The 22196-nt window shown below is 53.0% G+C and overlaps 2 protein-coding genes across 7 annotated transcripts; one reads left to right on the forward strand and one right to left on the reverse strand.

Annotated features, from left to right (window-relative positions):
- Positions 1-138: 138 nt before the first annotated feature.
- Positions 139-21485, forward strand: TAFA3 (TAFA chemokine like family member 3). 2 transcript variants are annotated; one of them, XM_057549921.1, is made up of 6 exons: positions 139-366; positions 12654-12711; positions 14785-14900; positions 15502-15651; positions 16580-16704; positions 17807-21485. In XM_057549921.1, the coding sequence occupies exons 3-6, from the start codon at positions 14786-14788 to the stop codon at positions 17816-17818; spliced, it is 402 nt and encodes a 133-aa protein (XP_057405904.1). In that variant the 5' UTR covers positions 139-366; positions 12654-12711; position 14785; the 3' UTR covers positions 17819-21485. The 2 variants fall into 2 exon arrangements, with proteins under 2 accessions (XP_057405904.1, XP_028019121.1); XM_028163320.2 differs by lacking the exon at positions 139-366 and adding an exon at positions 11220-11420.
- Positions 2263-7789, reverse strand: PPM1J (protein phosphatase, Mg2+/Mn2+ dependent 1J). 5 transcript variants are annotated; one of them, XM_057549907.1, is made up of 11 exons: positions 7448-7530; positions 5930-6130; positions 5738-5852; positions 4987-5274; positions 4588-4700; positions 4228-4312; positions 3523-3641; positions 3256-3319; positions 2992-3099; positions 2729-2880; positions 2263-2584 (listed from the first exon to the last, which is right to left on the reverse strand). In XM_057549907.1, exons 4-11 carry the CDS (start codon positions 5212-5214, stop codon positions 2437-2439), a joined length of 1017 nt encoding a protein of 338 aa, XP_057405890.1. In that variant the 5' UTR covers positions 5215-5274; positions 5738-5852; positions 5930-6130; positions 7448-7530; the 3' UTR covers positions 2263-2436. The 5 variants fall into 5 exon arrangements, with proteins under 5 accessions (XP_057405890.1, XP_057405879.1, XP_057405870.1 ...); XM_057549896.1 differs by lacking the exon at positions 5930-6130 and having other exon boundaries at positions 4615-4700; positions 7448-7789; XM_057549887.1 differs by lacking the exon at positions 5930-6130 and having other exon boundaries at positions 7448-7789.
- Positions 21486-22196: the final 711 nt, after the last annotated feature.

Raw genomic sequence — 22196 nt, forward strand, 5'->3', positions numbered from 1 at the left:
CCGCCCGCCCACGGCCCCCGCTCACGGCCCCAGAGGGTCGCCCAGCGAGAGCCCCCGGCGTCTGGGGGAGACGCCGGGACTGTGGAGGAGTGGGCAGCGGGGCGAGGCGCGGCGAACGAGACCCCTGAGGACTCTGCCTCGGCCCCACCTTCCAGCTCCTAGTGGCGGACCGGCGTCGGGAAAGTTGAGAGGCGCCCGGGGTGGGGTCAGGAAAGGGCCGCTGCTGCCCTCGCGTGGCCAGCCGGCCACCCGCGCCTACATCACCTGGGGCTTCGCGGGAGGCGGGACTGGAAAAGGCGGCTTCGGGGACGCCCGAGGAGGAGGCCGCGGAAGATGCCCACCCTCTGCTCCTAGGATCATTGCGGAGTAAGTACAACCCACCATCATCCCCCCAGGCCTGGAGACCTTTCAGAACCTTTGAGATTCAGGGCACTTGGTTCCACCTCACAATTCCCTTCCTTCCCCCTAACTGGAATTTCCAACTCCTACCCACCCTTCCATCCTGGAAATCTTTCTGGATCCCCAGCTGGGAATTCAGTTGCCACCCCCGTTGTATTATTTCTGTGCCTCTAGGGACACCTAGCCGGGCCTGACTTGTGCGTTGGGTATTTACCAACACGTGTATCTTCTTCCCTGAAAGGTACCTGAGGAGGTGGATGGAGGATGAGGAAGTCTACTCACATTTTATTAGCTTGTGCAGGGCACACTACATAGCTTTTAATAGTCATCACAGATCTCTAGGTTAAGTGTACCCATCCCCTTTTGCCTGTAAGGAAACTGAGGGAAGTTAAGTGGCTTAACTTAAGTGGCTTACTTTTGCCATTTGTATGTGGCAGAGCAAGAACTCTGATAGTCAGGCCTGTCTGGCTCCAAAGCTGGTCTCTCTCCCTGCTGCCCACTGTGATCCTCCAACCTGTCCCTTCCCGCTGTCTGGCACAGTGTGTGGCACATAATAGATTTTCAACAAATATTTGCTGAATGAATGAATGTTAGAAGTCATACAGACTTTAAAGATCTGAAGAGCAACCCACACATTTGCTAAATGACGAAACTGAGGTCCAGTGCGGTTTGGTCCCAGGCCTCTTAACTGGCTCAATAAACTGAGCTATGTGCTCAGTTCAGATCAGTTTCTGCCTTCAAAGAACTTACAATCTAAATTCCAAATGCAGACAACGTAAAGATAGGTAATAGTTATTGAACCCTTATTACATGGACCTGGCTCTACATACATAAACTACTTTAGTCCTACAACTACCTCCTGAGGTAGTACTGTTATCTCCATTTTTCCAAAGAGCAAATTGAGGCTCAGAGAGGTTGGAAACCTAGTGTTGGGTTTGGCACCGGGACCCAAACAGCAGGACTTTCAAGCCCCTGTTCCTTGACTGCTACTCCGCACCAACTCCTCGTATAGACAGTTGCAGTACAAGAGGCGAGCGCTGTAGTGGGGGTATGCGTAGGCTGTGGAAAGACAGGTGAAGCGTTCAGGATGAGGTGATGTGTAGATTTTAAATGAGTTGGAGCTACTCCAGACCCACAGAGTTGTGGAAACCACAAGGCGGGGTGGAGCAGAAGACAGGGCCGGAGAAGGAAGCAGTGGCCAGATCATGAAGGTCCTTATATGCCATGCTCAAGAGCTGAGTGTCAGTTTTGGTCTAGGTGCAGCAAGGAGCCACCAAAGTATTTTCTCAGAGGAATCACCAACTCAGAGTCACCCTGTGGAAAGGGCTCCCTGGCTGCTGTGTATATTGTATATTGGGGAAAGCAGGGGAGTGGCTTGGAGACAATTTGGAGACCTTGGGAGAAAGCTCAGGACTAAGGTAGTGACTGTAGGGATGGACAGATAGAAATATATTTAAGGGACTTCCCTGGCGGTCCAGTAGTTAAGACTCCGTGCTTCCAATGCATGGGGCACAGGTTCGATCCCTGGTCCCCCGGGGAACTAGGATCCGCATGCAGCGTGGCCAAAAACTAAAAAAAAATTTTTTTTAAAGAAATATATTTAAAAATATATAATCAACAATACTTAGTGATTGATTAGCTTGATGAGGAAGAAACGGAAGCCAAAGGTGCTCAACTCCAAGAATTCTAACTTGAGTAGCTGAGCTGGTGCCCCCTGAGATGATGAGCGGGGAGAGGACATATTTGTGGGGGAAGTAATGAATTCAGTTGGAGGAATGTTGAGTTGAAGTGCCTGTGAGATGTCTAGGAGATGTTCGGGAGACAACTGGGACAGTTTTTAGTCAAAGTAAATAAAGACACACATATTTATCCATCTGGTTTATTTGCCAAGAGCTAAAATTTTGGATCTAACTGGCACCCCTTCTTCAGTTAAATTGCCACTAAAGAAGGTCAAGGAGACAACTTCAGAATTTGGGTTGGGAGAGGGGTAAGCATGGAGAGGCTGAGATGGTGGTGGGAGGTTCGGGGCTGAGCCCCTCAGGAGTAGCTGCCTGGCCCTCCCAGAGGGATGACGAAGACCGAGATGTCATCCCCGGAACCCAGCTTGTTGTTGGGGAGACGCCAACCACGGTCCCGGGGGGTGCCCCGGGCCCCCAGGACCAGAGCTTGGGCCAGAGCTGTGTACCTGTCAGAAGCACATGTGCACATTCATGTACCAACATGTATATGGGAAGATGGATACACAGGCCCTCATGTGGGTCCCCAAGCATTTCTTCCCTGTGTCCCTTCCTTCCCCATCATCATCCCCTTGCCGCCATACAACCCCTACCTGCTGGGGTCATTGGGCTCATAGGCTGACAGCACCCTGTCCACAGTGGCAGCTACCTCACAGTCACTGGTGACATCCCACAGCCCATCTGTTCCCAGGACTAGCACGTCATCTGGGCAGTGCTCATACTGCGTCAGGTCATACACTCGTACCTGGTGGGGAGAGAGGGTGCAGAGGGAGCTTGGGGATAAAGCGACCTTGGGAGAAAGCTGGCCTGAGACCCCCAGAGCAGGGAAGGCTAAGGAGGCTCCCATGTGGCTTACCTCAGGGAAAGAGGAGAGGAAGGGCTTAATGGGCAGGGTAGAACTGCAGACCCTGAGGTTGTGGTCTCCCAAGCCCCGGGTCACCCCAATGGTGGCCATCATTCGAGCCTAAAGGAAATGAGGAGGGGCCACTACTATAGCCTTCTTCCAGTCTCTCTGGGACCGTGGACCCTTTCCACCCCTACCCTCGGGTAGAACCTCCACCTCCCTAGACAAGTTGTGGTGGGTCCTCCTGCCCTCTCCCACCTCTACCATGGAGTTTACCTTTTTGCCCTCCCCACAGACCAGAGGAAACCTGAGATCCTCCAGCTCGATCTTTTTGTAGGCCCTGGGGAGGGGGGAGTAGAGGAGGCATCACCCAGGCATCAAAGTCCCTCTCCCCTAGGAGCCACACCCCTTACACAAACCCCTTAGAAGGGCCACATTCCCCCAGCTCCCAGCCTGGCCCAGCCTCCAGCTTCCACCTTGCTGCTGGCGAGGGACTGGTTGTGTTGCCATGGAAATGGGCCCCAGCTCTGAGGGAAGTGTTACCAGCCAGTCATGTTCTGGTCCCGGTACAGCATCCTCTGCCCCAGCTCCTTAGGCTGAACTCTGCGGGGGAACTCAAGGTGGGTGAATTCACCACCCAGCAGCTCTGGTTTCAGGAAGCCCTGGGGTTGGGAGCGGCCAGACAGAGCAGAGGGCCAGGGGGCATTAGGTTTACAGTACACCCTGGTGTAGAGGTGATGTTAATTACAGCAGACCCTTAAATGGAGTCTACTGTGTACCATGCACTGTTCTAATATTAACATATATTAGCTCATTTAATCCTCACAACAACTTTTAAGGCAGGAACTCTTGAGTTATGGAGAAGTTCAGGGAACTGTTGAAGATCACACAAAGTACTCAAACCAGGATTCAATCCCAGGCAGCCCAGCTCCAGAGCCATTGCTTTAAAGCACTAAGCTATCCTGCCCCTTAGGGGCCTTTGCTGTTTCCTTCCCCCACTCTGACCGCACTTCCTTCCTCAGTTGGGGCCACAGTGGGAGGCACTGGAGCAGCCCACGCTCTTTCCTGCCACATCCTCCACACCAGCTCAGCCCTGCACTCCATAGTCTGTGGAGTGGCCTTCCCAGTAAGCTCCCAGTAAGGAGCGGTCTGTCTGTGTGGTGAGGGTCGGAGAGTCCTTGGGACACAGGGTACAGAGAGGCACAAGATTAGTAAGGAATGGGAGTAGGGAGTTTAGTTCCTACTTACAAGCGTCTGAAGACGCTGGCGCTCAGTCTCCGGGGTGAACTCCCGGGACATTGGAATGATTTCTCCATTCCGGACAATGATGGCTCTGCCCAGAGAAACAAAAGGTTTGGGCTCAGCTCTCTGCAACCCCCTCACATAAAGAGTTCCAAAACGACAAGGCCCTCCCTCAGAGTCCCTCACCCAGACCCCCAGTTTTCCTCCCCTCATAGCTATTTCAGGCCCTTCCTTATGTCTCTGATCCCTCCTGACCCCTTCCAGTCTCTGAATTTTAACACCCACCACGTCACTCTCTTCTATTCCCCCATCCCAGAAGCTTGACCCCTCCCCCGCACAGCCTTTTTCAAAGCTCCCACCCCATACCTGCTGTCACCTGCATTGGCTACGTACACCTTGCCTAGCAAGTAGACCACAACCAGTGCACAGCAGCCCCCCTCCACTTGGTGGCCACGCCGCTCCCGGGCCATCTGCTCATCCTGCCATATGAGGAAGGGTCAAAGGGGGTGGATGAAGAAGAGGCTCCAGACACACAGCCACCCGCCCCACATCTGCAGATATAAACTGGCCCAGCAAGCCACACTGGTGGACAGTAGGGAAGATATCGGTATAACACCCACTTCTCCCTCCCTCTGAACCAAGTTCTGCTCAGGTTCTCAAAGCTGTTATGGGTTCTCAGCGTCACCTCCTCAGGCCACCTGACTCCCATACAGAGTTGACCAAAGTGTCTGCCTGGCAGGCCCTTGGCCCGGGCCACCCACTTACCATGAGCTGGAAGGCATTCTCAATGGCACCCACCACCAGGCTCTCATGAGTCACTTCCTTCTGCGAAGACCAGCAGGACTGAGGACCAACCAAGTGAGAGGAATCAGAGGAACCTGGAGCCCCCGGGGTGGACGGGAGGCAGAGGGGAGGTGGCGAGGGGTCCTGGAGTATCTCCACCAGGTCCTTTAGCTGCTCCCGAATGTGGCGATGCAGGAGCCTAGAGGCCATTTCGGCAGCTCTGCCCCCTGCGTGCCCATCAAACAGGCCCCAGTAGTAGAAGCAGAGTCCCTGGTGGAGGAAAAGTTGGAGGTGAGTGTGTGTGTGTGTGTGTTATGCAGGGAGAAGAGCAAGACTCTGGGCATCCATATAAACATTAGAGAGGAGGTTAGATTTTGGTATTTAAGGCAAATTAGATTTATTCACTCATTCACCAAAGGCATACTATTTGTCTGAAAGCAAAGCATCAAAAAAGTCAAACTCAGAGGATAAAAGATGCAAAAATAAGCAATGGTAGTTATTAAATCATCAATAAATACGTGAGCATCTCCATTTTAAGTGGAAAACTAAATATTCATACTGACATGGTAAAATCTACCTGATCAATGCCAGATAAAGGTTCTGTGCCATTAAGGTAGAAAGCTAGTGAGTTAGGAGTTAGGTCTATCACATGGCTCAGATTAAAACTGAATGCCTAGAATCCCTGGGGATAGTTGTCTCCTGGGAAGGTTAGGAAAGGGGGTGGGGAGCTTACCTGGCCTCGGCTAGGCTCCCTAGGTGCCCCTGAAACACTCCTCCGACCCTCCACATACACCACTTCACAGCAAGCCTGGTCCTCATTGTGCCGGCTCTTGCCAGCGTTGATGACCCTGTCAGGCCAAAGTGACCGCATCAGGTTGGACATCAGACCAGGTCCTGGAATAACTCCCACCTGAGACGCACATACCGTCTCTGGCCTGCTGGCCAAGCTGAGAAAGGTCACAGCCGCCTGGGAACCAGGCCAGAGGGAGGAGAAGAAGGGAGGCAGGGCAAGGCACAAGGAGTACTGCCTGGGTGTTGGGCTCCACCACCTCCTAGAAAGGCCACAGCAGCACTCTCCCACCTCAGGTCTCCCATCCCTTCCCTAATGGTGCCACTGGGGGAGGACCTGGATGGAGGGAAGGAGGTTTTAATTCCTGGCTTGCCAAGACCCTGCATCCACTCTGACCCCCAAAAAACTCTTCTAGTGCCTTGTCCACAACACCCCACCCCACCCTCATGAGCACACCCACCTTTATCCTAAAATCATCCAGTGAAAGTTTCTGCTGCCTTTTTTTTTTTTTTCTTTTTTGGCCTCATGTGGGATCTTAGTTCCCCCCTCCCCAGGGATCGAACCCGCGTCCCCTGCATTGGAAGCATGGACCATTGGACTGCCAGGGAAGTTCCAGTTTCTGCTGTTTGGCAATGAGTAAGTGCTCCGGCACAGACCAGGAAAGAGGAATTGAAATAGGGTAGCAGTGGAAGCCTCCCTGGACTGCGCAGGAGCCACATAACCCCAAACTCTTCCCAAACAGGAAGTTAAAGGAGCCGGTAGTTGGGCTGCGGGTCCACCAGCCACCACCCTCAGCCCCTCAGTGGCCTCATCTCCCTCAGTGCTCTGCTCTCCCAGCAGATGCATTAAAAATCCACCGGCCCTGTAGGAATTCCCTAGTGGTCCAGTGGTTAGGACTCCGCGCTCTCACTGCCGGGTCGCCGGGTCAGGGAACTAAGATCCTGCACTGCCAACAAACAACCAAACAAGAAAAAAAAAAAAAAAAAAAATTCACGCAGCTTGGAGCAAGCCGGCTGCTGCCGCCACTCCCACCGCTCTGGCCCGGAGGTCCACTTCCTTGCCTGGCCAGGGCAAGTCCACCCACCAAGGGGTGTTCAAAGGGGGCCCTCCCGCTTCCCCGGGCGGCCCCCTCCCCCGCCCCTGGGGAAGCCGGCGGCCGCCTGGTGTCGCGGGCTATTTCTGGGTGTGGAGGGGGAGGGGAACGGTAAGAGGACAGGGAACTGGGGCGCTGGGGTCGGGAAGCCCAAGGAGTTTTTCCAGCCGCCATCTCCTATATTAAAAGGGACCCCCCGCTCCTTGAAACCTCTCCTCCCTTAGCCATTAAACTACCGGGCCGTGACGGAGAACTGGCCAACTCATCGTTCACGGGCCTTCCACTCTCCGGGCTCTGGGAGAGAACAAGGTCCTGAAGCGGTGCGGGTGAGGATAGTCAGCGAGCTAGAAAGTCCTGAGAAAAGCTGCACCCGACTTGAGAAAGGGCTGGGAGTGGGTGCGGCCCGAAGCCCAGAGGACAGCAACGGTCCTGGGAAAAAAGAACTCCTGGCACCAAAAGCGGCGAGAGGGGATGCGTCCCAGCGCCCGAGATGCCGAGGTGGGGAGGAGGTTGGGAATGGGAATCCCATCCTGGTTAGGGTGCCCCCCGGGGACGCTCACTCGGCGTAGCCCGTGCTCCAAGGCAGGCGACGGCCGGTGTCCGGGGGGCTTTGCACAGCCCGGCCAGCGTGGTCATCGGCGCGTCGCAGGCCCCCAGGGCTCAGCTGCAGAAAGGTCGGTCGGGAGAAGCTTGCTCGAGCCTCTACTGTCTTCGCGGGCGCCGCAGTCCCGCTCCCAGCCCTAGTCGGAGGGCTTCTGGGAGCTTGTGGAGGGGCGGCGGGTGGCGCCGAGGTCGAGTTGGGCAGGTCCGGCGACTTGGGGCGCGGAGGCGGGGCGCCCCCAGAGCTCACCAGGTGCGCCACGGCCGAGCGCACCCGGTTTAGCATGCTGCCTCCCTGCCCCGCCCTCGGCCGTGGCCCCGCCCCAGGACAGGCCCCGCCCCCTAGGGCTCTGGAGGGGCGGTGCTCGCTCCGGTCAGTTCGGCCCCACCATAGGCTCCCGGCCCGCAGGGCCGGTCCCCGGGAAAACTACCTGCGGCTCTGGGCTACCCCGGGAACAGCCCCGCCGGCTTGCGGCCTCTCACCCGCCCCGTTCCGACTTCTCCCGCCTCCGCTTTTTGGGGGGAAGAAGGGTCTGCTGTTGTAGGAAGGGGACAGAAATCTTATTTCAGCCTTGCTCTATATTCATCAGCTAGAACTTCTCCATTGTGACGGGAGGGTGGTGTCTCCTCGCCCTGGGTTCGTTGTGGCTAGCCTGCCCAGAGGGTGATGGAGCTGATGATCTCCGTTAGCGACCGCTGGGTGTGAAGCTCCAGGTGTGGTAACACCTCTGGCTGGGGCTGCCGGAATGAGAGTGAGGGCCAGCGAGCTGGTGCTGGGGGTGGTGTGGAAGAGGTAACAAGGCAGGCTGGAGCCAATCATCCTGAATTAGGGAGCTGGGTAAGTTCCTGGATTCCCGAGGGCGCTGTGCCCCGTGAAGACCACCGCTAGATCCGGCAGAACAGTTACCACTCCGACTCCACTTTTTTTTTTCAGGACCCAATTTCCGACCTCCCCTGACCACAGCAGAACTGTTAGTAAGGATAACAATAACTACATTTATTGAGGACTTACTAATAATAGGCCCTCTACAAGGCACTTTCTATACTTTAGGCCCTTTACACTGCACACTAACCCTGCAAGGTAGGTTTTATTATGTTCGTTTTATGGATGACGCAGGACTGGACGCTCCTGTCATTTTACATGACTTGTTCCAGGAGGTCAACAGCCAGTGGGAAATTCATGCCCATGTCCGTTCCCCAGCCACCCACACTGATTCTATCTTAAGAACCAAGCTGATTTATCTAGATCAGAGAGGAAGGGTTAAGAGGTAGGTGAATAGAAGGGGGTGGGGGTGGGGGTTCCTCCTCTCCCACCCTCCTCTTCTTAAGGCAAAGGCTGAGAACAGTCCAGGTGAACAACTGTGGCTGCCACCGGGGGGAGACAGAGGCCAGGCTAAGTCCCTGCCTGAGAGGGGAGGGTGGTACTGACCTGATGCTGGAACAGCTATGTTCCTAAGCCTGGGAATTGATTGTTAGGCCTCCAGAGACACCTCCTACCCCACACATGGTTCAAATGGGGACAAGGCCCTTATGGTCCTAATGCAAGTCAGGGTAGTCCTCAGGGACTGGCACCCAGTTCATGGTGGGGATTCCACCTCTGGACTCTGTCAGCTGGGTGCTTCCTGACCATGACCCTCTCTGTTCCTGGCTAGACTGTACCCCCAGAAGGGGTGTCTTTTCTGGTAGCTTCCAAATAAAAATCTCACAATGGTCATTCAGGTTTGTAGACTTCTATAATTATGCCTGCACTTTGGGCAGAGAGAAGGAAAAAGAAGAAAAGAAAAGAAAACCAGAAAAAGTCAGACCCAAAGGCACACAGAGTGGCAAGGCAGACAGGGAGATAAAGAACATGCTGCTGCTATGGGTATTTCCCTCCTGTTTGAGAAAAACTGGAACCAGCTCACAGATAAATGGCATAAACAGCAGCAGCAAGCCATAGACAGAAGAAAAAATATAACATCCTGGCTATTTTTATTATTCAGTGTTTCTGGGACAGTTTGCTTACCACTTCTCCGTGTCATCCAGCTCCATAATCCCTGCTCTTCACAACACCCATCATGGTGTGACTGCAAGTGGGCCACAGAGCCAGGGCCCAGAGAACCCCTAGTTCCAGCAACAGATGGTCAGCAGGGATGTCAACAGCTCCCTTGGGCTCTAGAACAGCCCTCCGACCATACCCAAATCCTAAGACTCTCCTCTCCCTGAACCTCTCACCTCCTATTCCTGGCATCATCACACCTCCTCCATCCTCAGACTGCCCCAGAACCTGGTGAGAAGGTCACCACCTCTACTCATCCCTGAGGCAGCACAGAGTGAGAGGCAAAAGGGAGATGGAGTGGGAAGAAGCAGCCTTGTAGGATATTCTTTGCTGATAACTGCTCAGAGGCTGGTCCTGCCAGGAGTGTGTGAGTCCTCAGCTAAGGGTGGGAAATGGGCATCCTCAAGAGAAATCCCTTTAGGGACTTCCCTAGTGGTCCAGTGGGTAAGACTCCACTCTCCCAATGCAGGGGGCCCGGGTTTGATCCCTGGTGGGGCAACTAGATCCCGCATGCATGCCGCAACTAAGAGTCCTCATACTGCAAACAAAAAAGATCCCGCGTGCCACAACTAAGACCGGGCACAGCCAAAATAAATTAATTAATTAATTAATTTTAAAAAGACAGAGAGAGAGAAGTCCCTTTATCCTGGGCCACATGCAGTGGCTCAGAGCCAGGAACTGGGCTTCTTCCCTTTGCCTCTCCCCTCCCCATTACTCCATTCCCAAAGCCCTCTTAAACTAAGAGGAGTGTCCTTCAATCAAGAGACATTCACAGACCACCACTTCCTCTCTCATTTGTCTAATACTTTCACATCCAGAATCTCACCCTGTAAAAAATTACACACTATACAATTGCAATTACATTGCAATTTTTATGGTGAAGAAACTGGGTCTCAGAGTTTCGTTCCCAAGTTGGGGTTCATACCCATCATCCACAGGCCTACCAAAGCCCTCCTGCCTGCCAGGCCCCTACCCACATGCCTCCCCTGGTCCTTCCTGCCCCAGAGGACACCACTCCTGGGGTAGAGATCATTTGCTATTTCCTCCTGGATTTTAACATTTTAACACTGAAGGGCTACCATAGCAATCTAAAAGAGCATTGTCAAATAGGATTTTGTGCAATGTGGGAATGTTCTATATCTTTTCTGCCCAATACAGTAGTCCCTAGCTGCATGTGGTGATTGAGCACTTGAAATCTTGTGAGTGTAAATGAGAAACTTAATTTAAGATGTTATTTACCGTATTGGACAGTGCAGTTCGGGAATCTTCAAGGCTCAAAACCCGTGAGGGTCTGGGCTATCACTCCTCACACTCAGCACCCCACCCCAAGCCCCAAGACCTCCAGAGTCTTGAGGGACCTCTCTGAATTACCTGCCTATACCAGAGACCACATCGCGGGGTCTGGCTATCCTCTCTTCCCCGGTCTTGCCTCGAGCGCCAGGGGTCGCTGTGCCCGCGGGGCCGGCGGAGCGCTGTGCGCGGTGCCCGGCGCTGTCCGGGAGGCGTCGGCGGCGACGCCCGCGCGGGGCTGGGGAAGCGGGGGCGGCCCCGGGCTAGGAGGAGGAGGCGGCGGCGGCGGCGGCAGCCGCGAGCTCCCAGGCCTGCGGGCGGGAGCCTCGGAGGGACCCCGGCTGAGCTCTGCAGAAATGGCCGAGCGGGCCCGGAGCTCCCCGGTGCCCAGGGCGGGCCCCGCACGACCGTGATGCCAGTTTGGCCAGAGCCCCTCCGCCTCGGGGACGCAGCAACTTGGTGAGGGGGACAGGACTCCGGACTAGACAGCACCGGAGCTGACCGCTCCCGCCTGCAGTCCGCCTTTCGGAGTCTCGATCCCGGGCTCAGAGGCGAGGAGAACCTCAGGCCGGCGGGTGGAACCCGTGGGTACCGCCGTGGGGCAGGTAGGTCCCAGGCGTGGGAGCTCAGAACTGGGAGGACTGAGTGGGCGCGGGGCAGGGGCGGGAGAAGACAGGGAAAGGTTAAAAGATCTTGTGGTTCACATTCTCAACCCCATGCTGGTAGGCAGGGGTTTGGGGAAAACAGCCTGGGAAACTGAGGCAGGAGTGTGGCAGCCTGAGAACAAACCCCAGAAGCTTCTTTCTCAAGCTCTCTCTGAGGGAAGGAATAGAATGCCAGAGAAGGCACCCCAAATGCCCACTCCCGGGTCTTTTGGGTCTTGGGGTTCATAGGAGAGATGGGAGAGTTGGGTTGGAGGTGTGGCAGCTCAGAGAGAAATGGGTTGGGGGACTGCCAGAGAAAAGGCACAGCTGCCTTTGTAATGATCAAAACAAAGTTTCCTGAAGGGCGCAGGGAGAGGAGATACCTACTCAGAAAAGAGGTACTTCTAGAAGCTCTCTGCCCGTGGAGCACACCCATCCCAGGGGTTTTGGCATCACTTCCTCCATCTGCCCCCGCAGTCTTTTCTGGGCTCTCACTCTGGGGAGCTAGGACACATGGCTCCTGGTCCTTCTGGAGCCCCACCATCCTACCTGCCTCAGTTCCACCTCCCTTTGGAGGCTGAGGGAGGGGAGGTCTTGGGAAAAATGGAGGTGCTTTGGGGCTGAGGCCGCTGAGGCTTAGAGACCTGGAGGACTCCCGTTCTAGCCCTCTAGAGTGGGAATGGGGGTGAGGGCGGCAGAGTTGAGCCAGCTTCTGGCCAGTCCAGGAAGCAGGTGTGATGGGGCTAGGAGGAGAGGAGGCAAAGAGGATTCAGGACCTCAGGGGTTATTATTCTCAGGCACCTCTTCCCAGCAGCGGCTGTCAGATTCTGCTCAGGAACTCTTCCCCGGCCTTCAGCCCCTTCCCAAGGCCAGAGAGATGACAGTGTGGGTTCTTAGACACCTCCTACCATCAACCCTGCTTCACTCCCGGCACAGAGAAGCTCCCTCCGGCTTCTCTTCTCAGGCCTACCAACCTACATGTTCCCAGAGTCTGCAAGGACCTCTGCGAATTCCCAGGGCAGAGGAGGGACTCTGCCCCCTGTCCTGGCACCTTGGGGAACAACCTCAGAATTAGGCACTACTTCAGTGCCCAGTCCACCCACTTGCCCTCACCCAGGCCCTCCTCCACCCCCTGCAGGGCCACGGGCTCCCTCTGTCCCTTGCAAACCACAAGAATCTCTCCTATTTGTCTAGGAAGAGTGAGTCTGAGGCCAGTGGATGAACTGAAAGAAGATAAAAGATTCCAAAAAAGGTGAGTGAGGAGACAGTTGAAGAAGGGGAGTTGGGGGAGGGGTGCATAGACAGAGATCAAGCACCCTCTCCAAGGGAGCAGCCGGGTCCTGGCATTTAGTTTGGCCTCTAGTGTTCCCAGCACTAAGCTGGCACCTGAGGGAGCCCAGTGATGCCCCAAGGGGTAGCAGTGCAGCAGAGGGGGTGGTTCATGCCCCTTCTGTGCTTGGGTGGCTCCCAGCTGCTCTGTGCCTCTGCTTTACTGGGGTTCCCTCCATTTCTAGTCCACTCTCTGGGATAGATTTGGGAGATTCGAACCATCAAGGATGAAGGAGGAGAAGGAAAGGTGAAGAGAGCAGAAGCAAGGTGGTCCAGTGGGAACAGGGCAGGTTTCTGTGCTCAGGGTCTTCTACCCACATGCTGCCTGGCCTTGGGCAAGTCGTTTGACTTCTATTAGCCTCCATTTCATTTCTTCCTTTTTATATTTAAATTTTGTTTAAGTTGAATTGCTAGTACCTTCCCGTGGTTCAAATCCCAAAAGATTAAAGAGCAATAGGGAGAGGGATTTCCCTGGCAGTCCAGTGGTTAAGACTTTGCCTTCTAATGCAGGGGGTGTGGGTTTGATCCCTGCTTGGGGAGCTAAGATCCCACATGCCTCACGGCCAAAAAGCCAAAACATAAAACAGAAGCAATATTGTAACAAATTCAATAAAGACTTTAAAAATGGTCCACATCGAATATTACTCAGCCATAAAAAGAAACAAAATTGAGTTATTTGCAGTGAGGTGGATGGACCCAGAGACTGTCATACAGAGTGAAGTAAGTCAGAGAGAGAAAAACAAATACCATATGCTAACACATATATATGGAATCTAAAAAAAAAAAAAAGGTTCTGAAGAACCTAGGGGCAGGACAGGAATAAAGACGCAGATGTAGAGAATGGACTTGAGGACACAGGGAGGGGGAAGGATAAGCTGGGATGAAGTGAGAGAGTAGCATCGACATATATACACTACCAAATGTAAAATAGCTAGCTAGTGGGAAGCAGCTGCATAGCACAGGGAGATCAGCTCTGTGCTTTGTGTCCCCCTAGAGGGGTGGGATAGGGAGGGTGGGAGGGAGACACAAGAGGGAGGGGTTATGGGAATATATGTATACCTCTATAGCTGATTCATTTTGTTATACAGCAGCAACTAACACAACATTGTAAGGCAGTTATACTCCAATAAAGATGTTTAAAAAAAAATGGTCCACGTCAAAAAAAATCTTAAAAAAAAAAAAAAAAAGAGCAATAGGGAGAAAAATGTCTCCCTTCTACCTCTGTATCCCAGCCAACCAGTTTCCCACTCCCAGCCAACTAGTTTCCCTTCTTGGTGGCCAACAATGTTATTAGGGTCTTTTGGTACATTTTCCAGAGCTAGCTTAACCCATGTTTGAGCAACATATATAATCCCTCCCTTTTACACATTGAATACACATCACCCGGCACTTTGCCTTTTTTCCCTAAATGATGGATTATCGTTGGAGATCACTGCATGCCTCAGTACATAAAGCATTTCCTCATTCTGTTACAGCTGTCTGGATGGGCATTGCACAGATGGCCCACAGTGTATTTAGCCAGCCCTTTACTCTTGGTTGTTTAGGTTGTGTCCAGGCTTTTTGAGTATCAGTTTGCTCATTTGTAAAATGGGTACAAATAATCCTACTTTGTAGGACAGTCATGAAGGATTCAAGAGTATGTTTGCAGGGTCAAGTGCTCAAAACATGGCAGTCAGCATTATTGTTCCTTCCATGTCACAGCCCTCCATGGGACTATGCCCGGTTCATTCTTTAAGACCCCTCCTAAATGTCATCTCCTCCACAAAGCTTTCCATGTTTTTCCCAGAAGAACAGTCTCCCTTCCTGCTCCCCTTTCTGACTGTAGTACTCACCACTTTCTACAGTGAGTCTGTGCCAGGCCAAGAGCTGGCTGGGGACAAGTCGTGCACCCTGCCCGCCTCTGTGCCCCCCAGAGCACGTGGCACAGTGGTGCTGGCTCTGGGCACTGGGAGGGCTCCTGCCTGGAGTCAAGCAGGGTGTGTGCTTCTCTCTGCAGGATGCGTGAGAGGGCCACACAGAACTGGAGCACGGGCGGCTGGCTGCTGGCACTTGGCCTGGTCTGGCTGTGGACCCACCTGGCCTCGGCTTCCTTGCAGCCTCCAACTCCTACAGGTCTAGGGGAGGTGGTGGGGCCCTGGGGCGGGCGGTTTTCCAGGATACCTGGAAAGCTGGACACCACTGCACCCCGTTTCACAGCAGGCAGATCTCTGAGGCAGAGTAAAACCCACAGATTCAAGGGCAGACCCATTCTCACCTTCCCTTCCATGCCGGAAGGTGTTCTGCAGGGAGAGGAGCCGCCCCCCGGGTCAGGGCTTAAGTCTAGCCTCCTGGCCTAATTCTGTGGTTTTCCTTCTGGGATGGCTAAAGCCGGTGTAAGCGGATGATCCTCCCCACGCATTGTAAGCCCTCGGGGCCCTTGGCCTCACCCAGAGGAAGCCAGGAGATGGGGGATGGTGTGGACTCCATCTTTCTCCTGCCCGAGGGCCAGACTCTGCCAGGGTGATGAGTGTGGCCTCACTGGGGAGGAAGGAAGGATAGGAACACTGATGTGGCAGGAAGATGTCATCTGTCTCCTCCTCCCCTGCAATTGGAAATCTCTTACCTCCCCCTGCCCTGAGCTGGGAGGAGGGGCTGGAGGACAACTAGGGTGGGTGGGAGGGGAGCAGGGGTGCTGGCCTGGGCCGGGCATCTGATGGTGTGCTGGCCCTTTCAGTCCCCGTGAAGCAGGGCACCTGCGAGGTGATTGCCGCTCACCGCTGCTGTAACCGGAACCGCATCGAGGAGCGCTCCCAGACTGTCAAGTGCTCTTGCTCCTCTGGCCAGGTGGCCGGCACCACCCGGGCAAAGCCCTCCTGCGTGGACGGTGAGTGGGAGGCTGGGACCCGGCAGGGAGGGCTTGGTCAGAGAGATAAGAAGGTCTGTCCAGGCTTCGCCATCTGCTGGGGATACAATTTCATGCCCAGCTCAGGGCTTTCACTGTCGGAGTCTCAAATGATGGGGCCACCTCTGGGAGGAGGGGCACAGATGTGACCATCCCCATCCCATAGATGAGGAAAGCTCTGTCACAAGCACACGCCCTCCCTCCTGGCCACACCTACTGCCTGGCACATACGCGGATTCATTTCCTCCCACGATCTTCTCAGGCCTCCCGTCAGCCTCATCACCTCACACCCACTCCTCCAGACGTTGACTTCTTCACCTGCGGCTCCTTCCCAGGCCTCTTACACATCCCCTCCTCTCGTTCTCAAGCCGGCCTTTACCCTCCCCTCACGTGGACACACGTGTATCGCTTGGCCATGAATTCCTTCGTATCCACCCCTTTCCCATGGCCCCACCCATGCTTATTTTCTTACTGTCACATGGCAGCGCCATAAACGTGCCCACTTGTGCTCACACGCACACACCTGCTTGTGCACTCCCTCAAATGGCCTGCACGCTTGCTCACGTACACCAAGGGGTATGCTGAAGACTGTGCCTCTCTGCTAATGACGTGGTGGCTCAACTCAAGGGTTGCCTTAGAGACAACTTACCCTGCCTTCACCCCGCTCTGTCTTTGGTGAGATGTAGGGGTCAGTGGGGTTGAGGTTGGTATGGTTGTGTCCCAAGGCCTCAGCCTGAGTACTGCCTTTCCGGGCAGCCTGGAGTAGGAAAAAGACAAGGGAAATGCAGGGCTCAAAGCCAGGGTGTGTGGAAACATGCCCTTATTCTGCACAGACCACTCCCACGCCCACAACTGCATGCTGTACTTGCAGAGAACTTAGAGCTGCCCTCACTGCTTCCTGCTCCCACAGCCTCCATCGTCCTGCAGAAGTGGTGGTGCCAGATGGAGCCCTGCCTGCTGGGCGAGGAGTGTAAAGTGCTCCCGGACCTCTCGGGATGGAGCTGCAGCACCGGACACAAAGTCAAAACCACCAAGGTATCCAGGGAGAGACACCTCATCCCAGCCCTACTCTTCCCCCTTCGCTGGGGGTGGAAAAGGGGGCACAGGAACCCTGGGGTCTAGGATGCCGGTTTCCCAGGGTGAGATCTGCAAGCCATGTGGGCTCATCCCCGGACAGTCTCCCCTGGGTTTGTCTAGACTCTGGGGACTGAAATCCAAGGTGTCCTTCTGGGCAAATTCCTGATGCTCCTGAGCCCTTAGTTTCCTTCTCTGCCAAGAGTGAGTTTGCCTTCCAGAACATGTCAGGTCCATAGAACAACGTAGAGAATTGAGGGAATTATCTAGATAATTGAGAGGGGAATCTCTCCAATAGCCATTCTGCCCTCCCACCCCTGCTGCAGGCCCACCCCACACTCCCACGATTCACTCCCTGTAGCTCACACCTGCCTTTCTCTGGTTGAATTGCTGTGCTGACACCAGCCGAGAGGATTATTATTTCCATGGTTTGCTGCCTGCCCCACAGGACAAGGGATAATCAAAATTTTATCGAACTCGTTAGCAGTTCCATGTGTGTCACGGTTAATCAGTTGTATTGCTCTGTCACAGCCGTTTGTACAGATGGGTGACACTGTGGGGCAAGCCAGAACTCTGCCTCCTGCCTTCCCTCCCCACCATCACACCCAGCAAACAAACAAGCAAAGAAAACAATACAGAAGGAAAGGCGGGCTCTGGAGTTCTGAAGAGAACATTTTCATAAGGCACAGGACAGGAGCTACAGCAAGAAAAAGTGTGGCTGGATTTAAAGTAGAGCTTTCTATCTGCAGGCAGGCAAGGGACACAGCCATTCTGAGTATATTTAAGACTAGAAGAGACCCACCCCAGAGCTTCTGACGTTTGTCACTCTTGTATGGGTTTGGATTTGTAGCCTGTAGATCACTGTGTTTGCAATTTGGTAGCTACTCTGAAGCAAACAGCGGTGACGCAAGGCTGATTTATGTTTGCATGGGCCACCCAGCCACACTTTCCCAGTCTGGACTGCTCTAGGGGAAAGTGACCTGCATATCCTGGGGAATCTCGGGCACACTGGCATGGGACAGGCATTCCCTTCTCTAACGTTCCCGCATCACTTGCTCTCTAGGTCACACGATAGCTCTTGGGGTCATGACCTGACAGCTTGATTGAGCCACGCACTGGAGAATGGTGTCCAGTTACCAGCTGGCAAATATGGAGATTCACTTCCCTGGACCCACACCCTGTGCAAAGTGCAGCAGCACTCTTTCCAGAGGTATTGCAGTTAAGCTTCTCAGCAGATATGTCCTCATATCTCCAGGCCAATCTCTAGCCACATACCTGTGGTGCTGGGCTCTCCCTGGGGGACACAGAAGAAGGTCAAGATAGAATCCCTACCCTTAAGGAATGTTCAGTCAAGTTGAAGAGCTGACGAAAGGCAATCTAGGTAATTTAGATTAAAGTGTGTAGTATCAGACTGGTTTCTGGCCCATATGCTGTGAGCATGTTGGGGACCGTTCACCCCACTCCAGTTGAGGAGACTCCCATAGCCCTTCAGCCACCCTCTGGCCACAGGGCACAAAGACAATAGGTCATATTCACCACCCACTACTTCAGTGGGATCTCACATTGGTCCGAATCCCCGGCAAGCTGCTGACCTACTGAAGGAAAACACTCTCCCCTGTTGCCAGACCGACTGTATCTCATTTGGATGGGGCTGAATTGACTTGGGGAAGGAAAGCAGAGATGAAGCCAAACAACTTTCCAGAAAAGCTTCTGCAGAGGCCTTGCTTGCTTTGGACACACTGGGTATGGGCTGGACAGGACTGTAAAATCACCCCCACCCGAACACCCCAGGTTTTTGTTTGTTTGCTTGTTTTAACAGATGAGGAAACTGAGTCCCAGAGAAATGAGGTGACTTGCCCAAGGTGTCACAGCTTGGGCTCCCAAATCTCTAAGACGGCTGACCTTTCACTTAGCCTGGATGTTGGGATTCCAGCCTGGGCCTTCCATGCTGTTTTTATCTCAAGAACAGGAACCTACAAAGAACTGGATGGACAGCTCAATGATTTTGAGCAAGAACTTTTACAAAGTTCACTCCTATCTGAAATAATCCAGAATACCTACCCACCAAGATGCAGGACCACTGGGTCTCCACTCTGCCCTCAGCCCCAAAACTTCCAAACAGAACCCATGACAGCCCAGAGGTCACTCAGCCCAGTTACAGCTGAGCACTCTGAGCTGGAAGCCTTGTCCACTCTAACCCGTCTCTTCCGGAGTCCTTAGGCTGTGCCTCTCAGAGGCTCTGGCTCCAACAGAGGGTCCGGGTGGCGTCCAGGGCTAGTCAGATTCCTCTTCCTTCAAAGGCCGTGCTAGGCAGCAGGGGAGCCCCTGCTGGGCTGGATGGAGCCTCTGTCCAGGACTGAAGGTCAGCCAGTCAGGCTGGCACCCTAGGTGGTTTGCGGATGACACACAGGCCTCAGGGACTCAGGGACGCGAATTACTTGGATGTCTCATCAATAAGAGAATTACAGCCTCAGTGACTGCTGGCATCAGCTGGGATCAGCTGGGATCAGCTAGGATCAGCTGGGATCGCCAGGACTGCAGGGTGTGATGGGGCCTTGAGGGGAGGGGCATCAGCAGAGACCAACTAGGACAATGCTGAATTCTGACCCTCAGAGAAGATAGACCAGATGACGGGTTGAGGCTGAGTCTCAGTCCCTCCCTGCTTCTCTCCCTCCCTCCCCATGCAGTAGAATCAAGACCGTTCACCCCACTCCAGGGTTTATCTTCTTGTTTGCCTTTTTGTTGTTTTTGGTAATGGGGTGAACAATGATGCCGGCTTCGCACTAGACTGTAGATGTCAGAACTCTGACAACTTCTGAATCTCTGCAGATAGTCGGGTCACAGGGTGGGGTAGTCAAGGAGTAGGTCAAAGGTTGTCATCACCTCCTTCAAGGTTGGGGAGTGGATTAAGGGATTGGCACTCTTTCTGGAAAGGATAGTAAATATTTGCAGGCCACATACAGCCTCTGGCATATTCTTTGTTTTTGTTGCTGTTGATTTTGTTTCATGTTGGTTTTTTGTTTGTTTGTTTGTTTGTTTTTAGTCATGTTGTTTTAAAAAACCTTTTAAAATGTAAAAACCATTCTTAGCTCAAGGGCTGTACAAAACCAGGCCCCAGGCAATTTTTGGAAGGTTGCCAACCCCAATAAACCTTTGAAAGCAGGCCATCTCTGCAGCTTGGGTCTGCCTCCCGGCCTGCCTTTGGTGCAGTGGGAACCTGAGCGTGAGGGGTGGGTCGGGTTTTGTTTTTCTTCTAATGTTCCTTGAGAGACTGGTGAGTGAATTATTTAGGCTACAAATGAGACAGCTTTAGCAGAGTCGGACAATAAGAGCCTGCTCTCCTTCAAGCCAGGAGGATGCAGGCTTCTCTACTCCCTCCCCATCCCGCAAGACTGTGTCCAGGAGGGAGGGAGAGGGCTCCAGCCCCCTGCACATCTGCTGCATCCATAGCCAGTGGGCTGTGAGCTGGGGGATTATGCTGTACAAACTCCCCCCAAGCTGCCAACCACCGCCCGCCCCTGCCCCAGCCAGGCTCCTTGATCCTCCCTGACTTCCCTCATCCCTGCTTCAGAGAAGACCTCCTTCCTTTGGCACATGCTGGAATTTGCTAATTCATTTTTTTAACTCCTCAAAGCCTCCATTTCCTCCTGACCTAATCATATATTTATTTGGTGGGCTTTGAGGGGTATTCTTTATATGGCCAGGAGAGCCCCACACGAGAGGATCTGATGGAGAAGGGAAAGCGTCTCACCTCCCAACAGAAGCTCCCTCAGGTCCTGCTTCCAACTAAGTCAACATTTGTACACATTTTGTAGCTGCTTCAATGGCAGTATAGGAATGCAAATTAATTTTCCTGGAGCATAGGGGTCCTGGATCATTTGTGTTCCTTTTCTCCCCTTAGTGGGATGGGTTCTCAGATTTCCTGAGGTTAGCTGGTAACCCTACCCAACCAGCTTCGGAAGGTTGCCAACTACAGAAGATCATGTGGCTACTTTCTGTGGCCTCCTGGCAGTTTCATTAAGGTCTGTGAGTGACATCCTAATTAATGGCTCCAGACAGTTGGCTAGAGTTGAAGCCGCAGCTTCCTAAAATCACAAGCTTAGAGCTAGAAAGGATTTAAGAGACCTTAACCAATTCCCTCATTTGACAGATGTGAAAAGGAAGGCTCAGAGAGGTTAGGTAATTTGCTCAAAGTCACACAGCAAGCTGGTGGCATGTGCTGCCCAGTGATCCAGACAAGTGCTCTTTATGCTACTGCGCATTGCCTCTTACTCTAGTATAGATGAGAGCCCTGAAAAGAAGCCAGAATTTCAGCAAGGATGAATGTGAAAGAGCCTCACTCTAAAATCACCCAACCCTGTGAGTTCCAAAGGACAGAATAAAGAAGAATGGGAAGCTTTTAGAGATATATACACAGAAAGAGGGGAGAAGGGACAAAAGGGGGGAATTGAGATCACTCAGAAGAACATCAAAACACCAAAGCACCACACAAAATAATTAGAATAAAACTTGATTTTTGTCCTTCTTGGAGGAGACAGAATGGAGCTCCTGTCAATCTTTGGGAGACCTGTGCAGCAGTTTTGATGGTTTCAGGATTCTTTAGAGCCTAGTGCAAGGGGCTGCAAACCAAGGCCCATGGGCCAAATTTGGTCCACCACCTGTCTTTGTAAATAAAGTTGCATTGGAATGTAACCGTGCTTATTTGTTTATTATTGTCTGTGACTACTTTCCTACTATGAGATAGCAGAGCTAAGTCATTGCAGAGAAACCATACGGCCTACAAGGCTTAAAATATTTACTGTTGGACCCTTTGTAGAAAACTTTTGCCAACCCCTGCCCTGGCGTTTTTATCAAGTCTTTCTCAATACACGCTGACAATTTGGAAAATGATGACTGTATGTTGAATTTCTAGGTTTGGATTTTTTTTTTTTGGTTTTTTTTTTTTTTGAGTCTGTGCTTGTGTCCCCTTTAACCCCTTCCAGTGCCACTTGTGAGCTCTAACAACCAAAGAAACGAAGAAACAACGACTAAGACAGAGGCCAAGAAAAAGACTTGGAACAGATGGAAGCTTCCCTGATATGTTGTCACACCCCAGATCAGCAAAGTTCACATTTCCCAAGGTCATGTAACTTCTACTTTTAAACCTCAGGGAAGTAACTGCAAGTGCACCCATGTGTAAAGATGTAATTGTGTACGCATGTATGCTGCTGGTGTTTCTGTGCATCTGTGGATTTGAGCAACTCCATGCTCAAAAGCAAGGCTGATATTCAAAATATATAAAAACTAGCTCACCACAGAGACTGACTAATCAAGGCAAATGCCAACCTGTATGTCAGACCAGGGCACGCTAACTGCACAAAGCCCAGCGCGTTTCCATTCCACCTGCTGTGGCTGAGATGGGACTTCAGAGTAGGGGAGCAGCTAAGCTGGTTCTTGATTTCCTTGGTCTTGTG

This window comes from Balaenoptera acutorostrata, chromosome 1, assembly GCF_949987535.1.
Source record: "Balaenoptera acutorostrata chromosome 1, mBalAcu1.1, whole genome shotgun sequence".
NCBI lineage: Eukaryota > Metazoa > Chordata > Mammalia > Artiodactyla > Balaenopteridae > Balaenoptera > Balaenoptera acutorostrata.

Excerpts from the sequence above, each read along its gene's own strand:
- PPM1J (XM_057549887.1), bottom strand. The coding sequence starts at position 7,773 with ATGCTAAACCGGGTGCGCTCGGCCGTGGCGCACCTGGTGAGCTCTGGG. Across the intron at positions 3,642-4,227 it reads GCCAGCGTCTTCAGACGCTT|GGCTTCCTGAAACCAGAGCT; the intron begins GTAAGTAGGAAC and ends TCCCAACCCCAG. Across the intron at positions 2,585-2,728 it reads GAGCCCAATGACCCCAGCAG|GTACACAGCTCTGGCCCAAG; the intron begins GTAGGGGTTGTA and ends TGCTTCTGACAG.
- TAFA3 (XM_057549921.1), top strand. The coding sequence starts at position 14,786 with ATGCGTGAGAGGGCCACACAGAACTGGAGCACGGGCGGCTGGCTGCTG. Across the intron at positions 14,901-15,501 it reads GCAGCCTCCAACTCCTACAG|TCCCCGTGAAGCAGGGCACC; the intron begins GTCTAGGGGAGG and ends TGGCCCTTTCAG. Across the intron at positions 15,652-16,579 it reads AAAGCCCTCCTGCGTGGACG|CCTCCATCGTCCTGCAGAAG; the intron begins GTGAGTGGGAGG and ends CTGCTCCCACAG.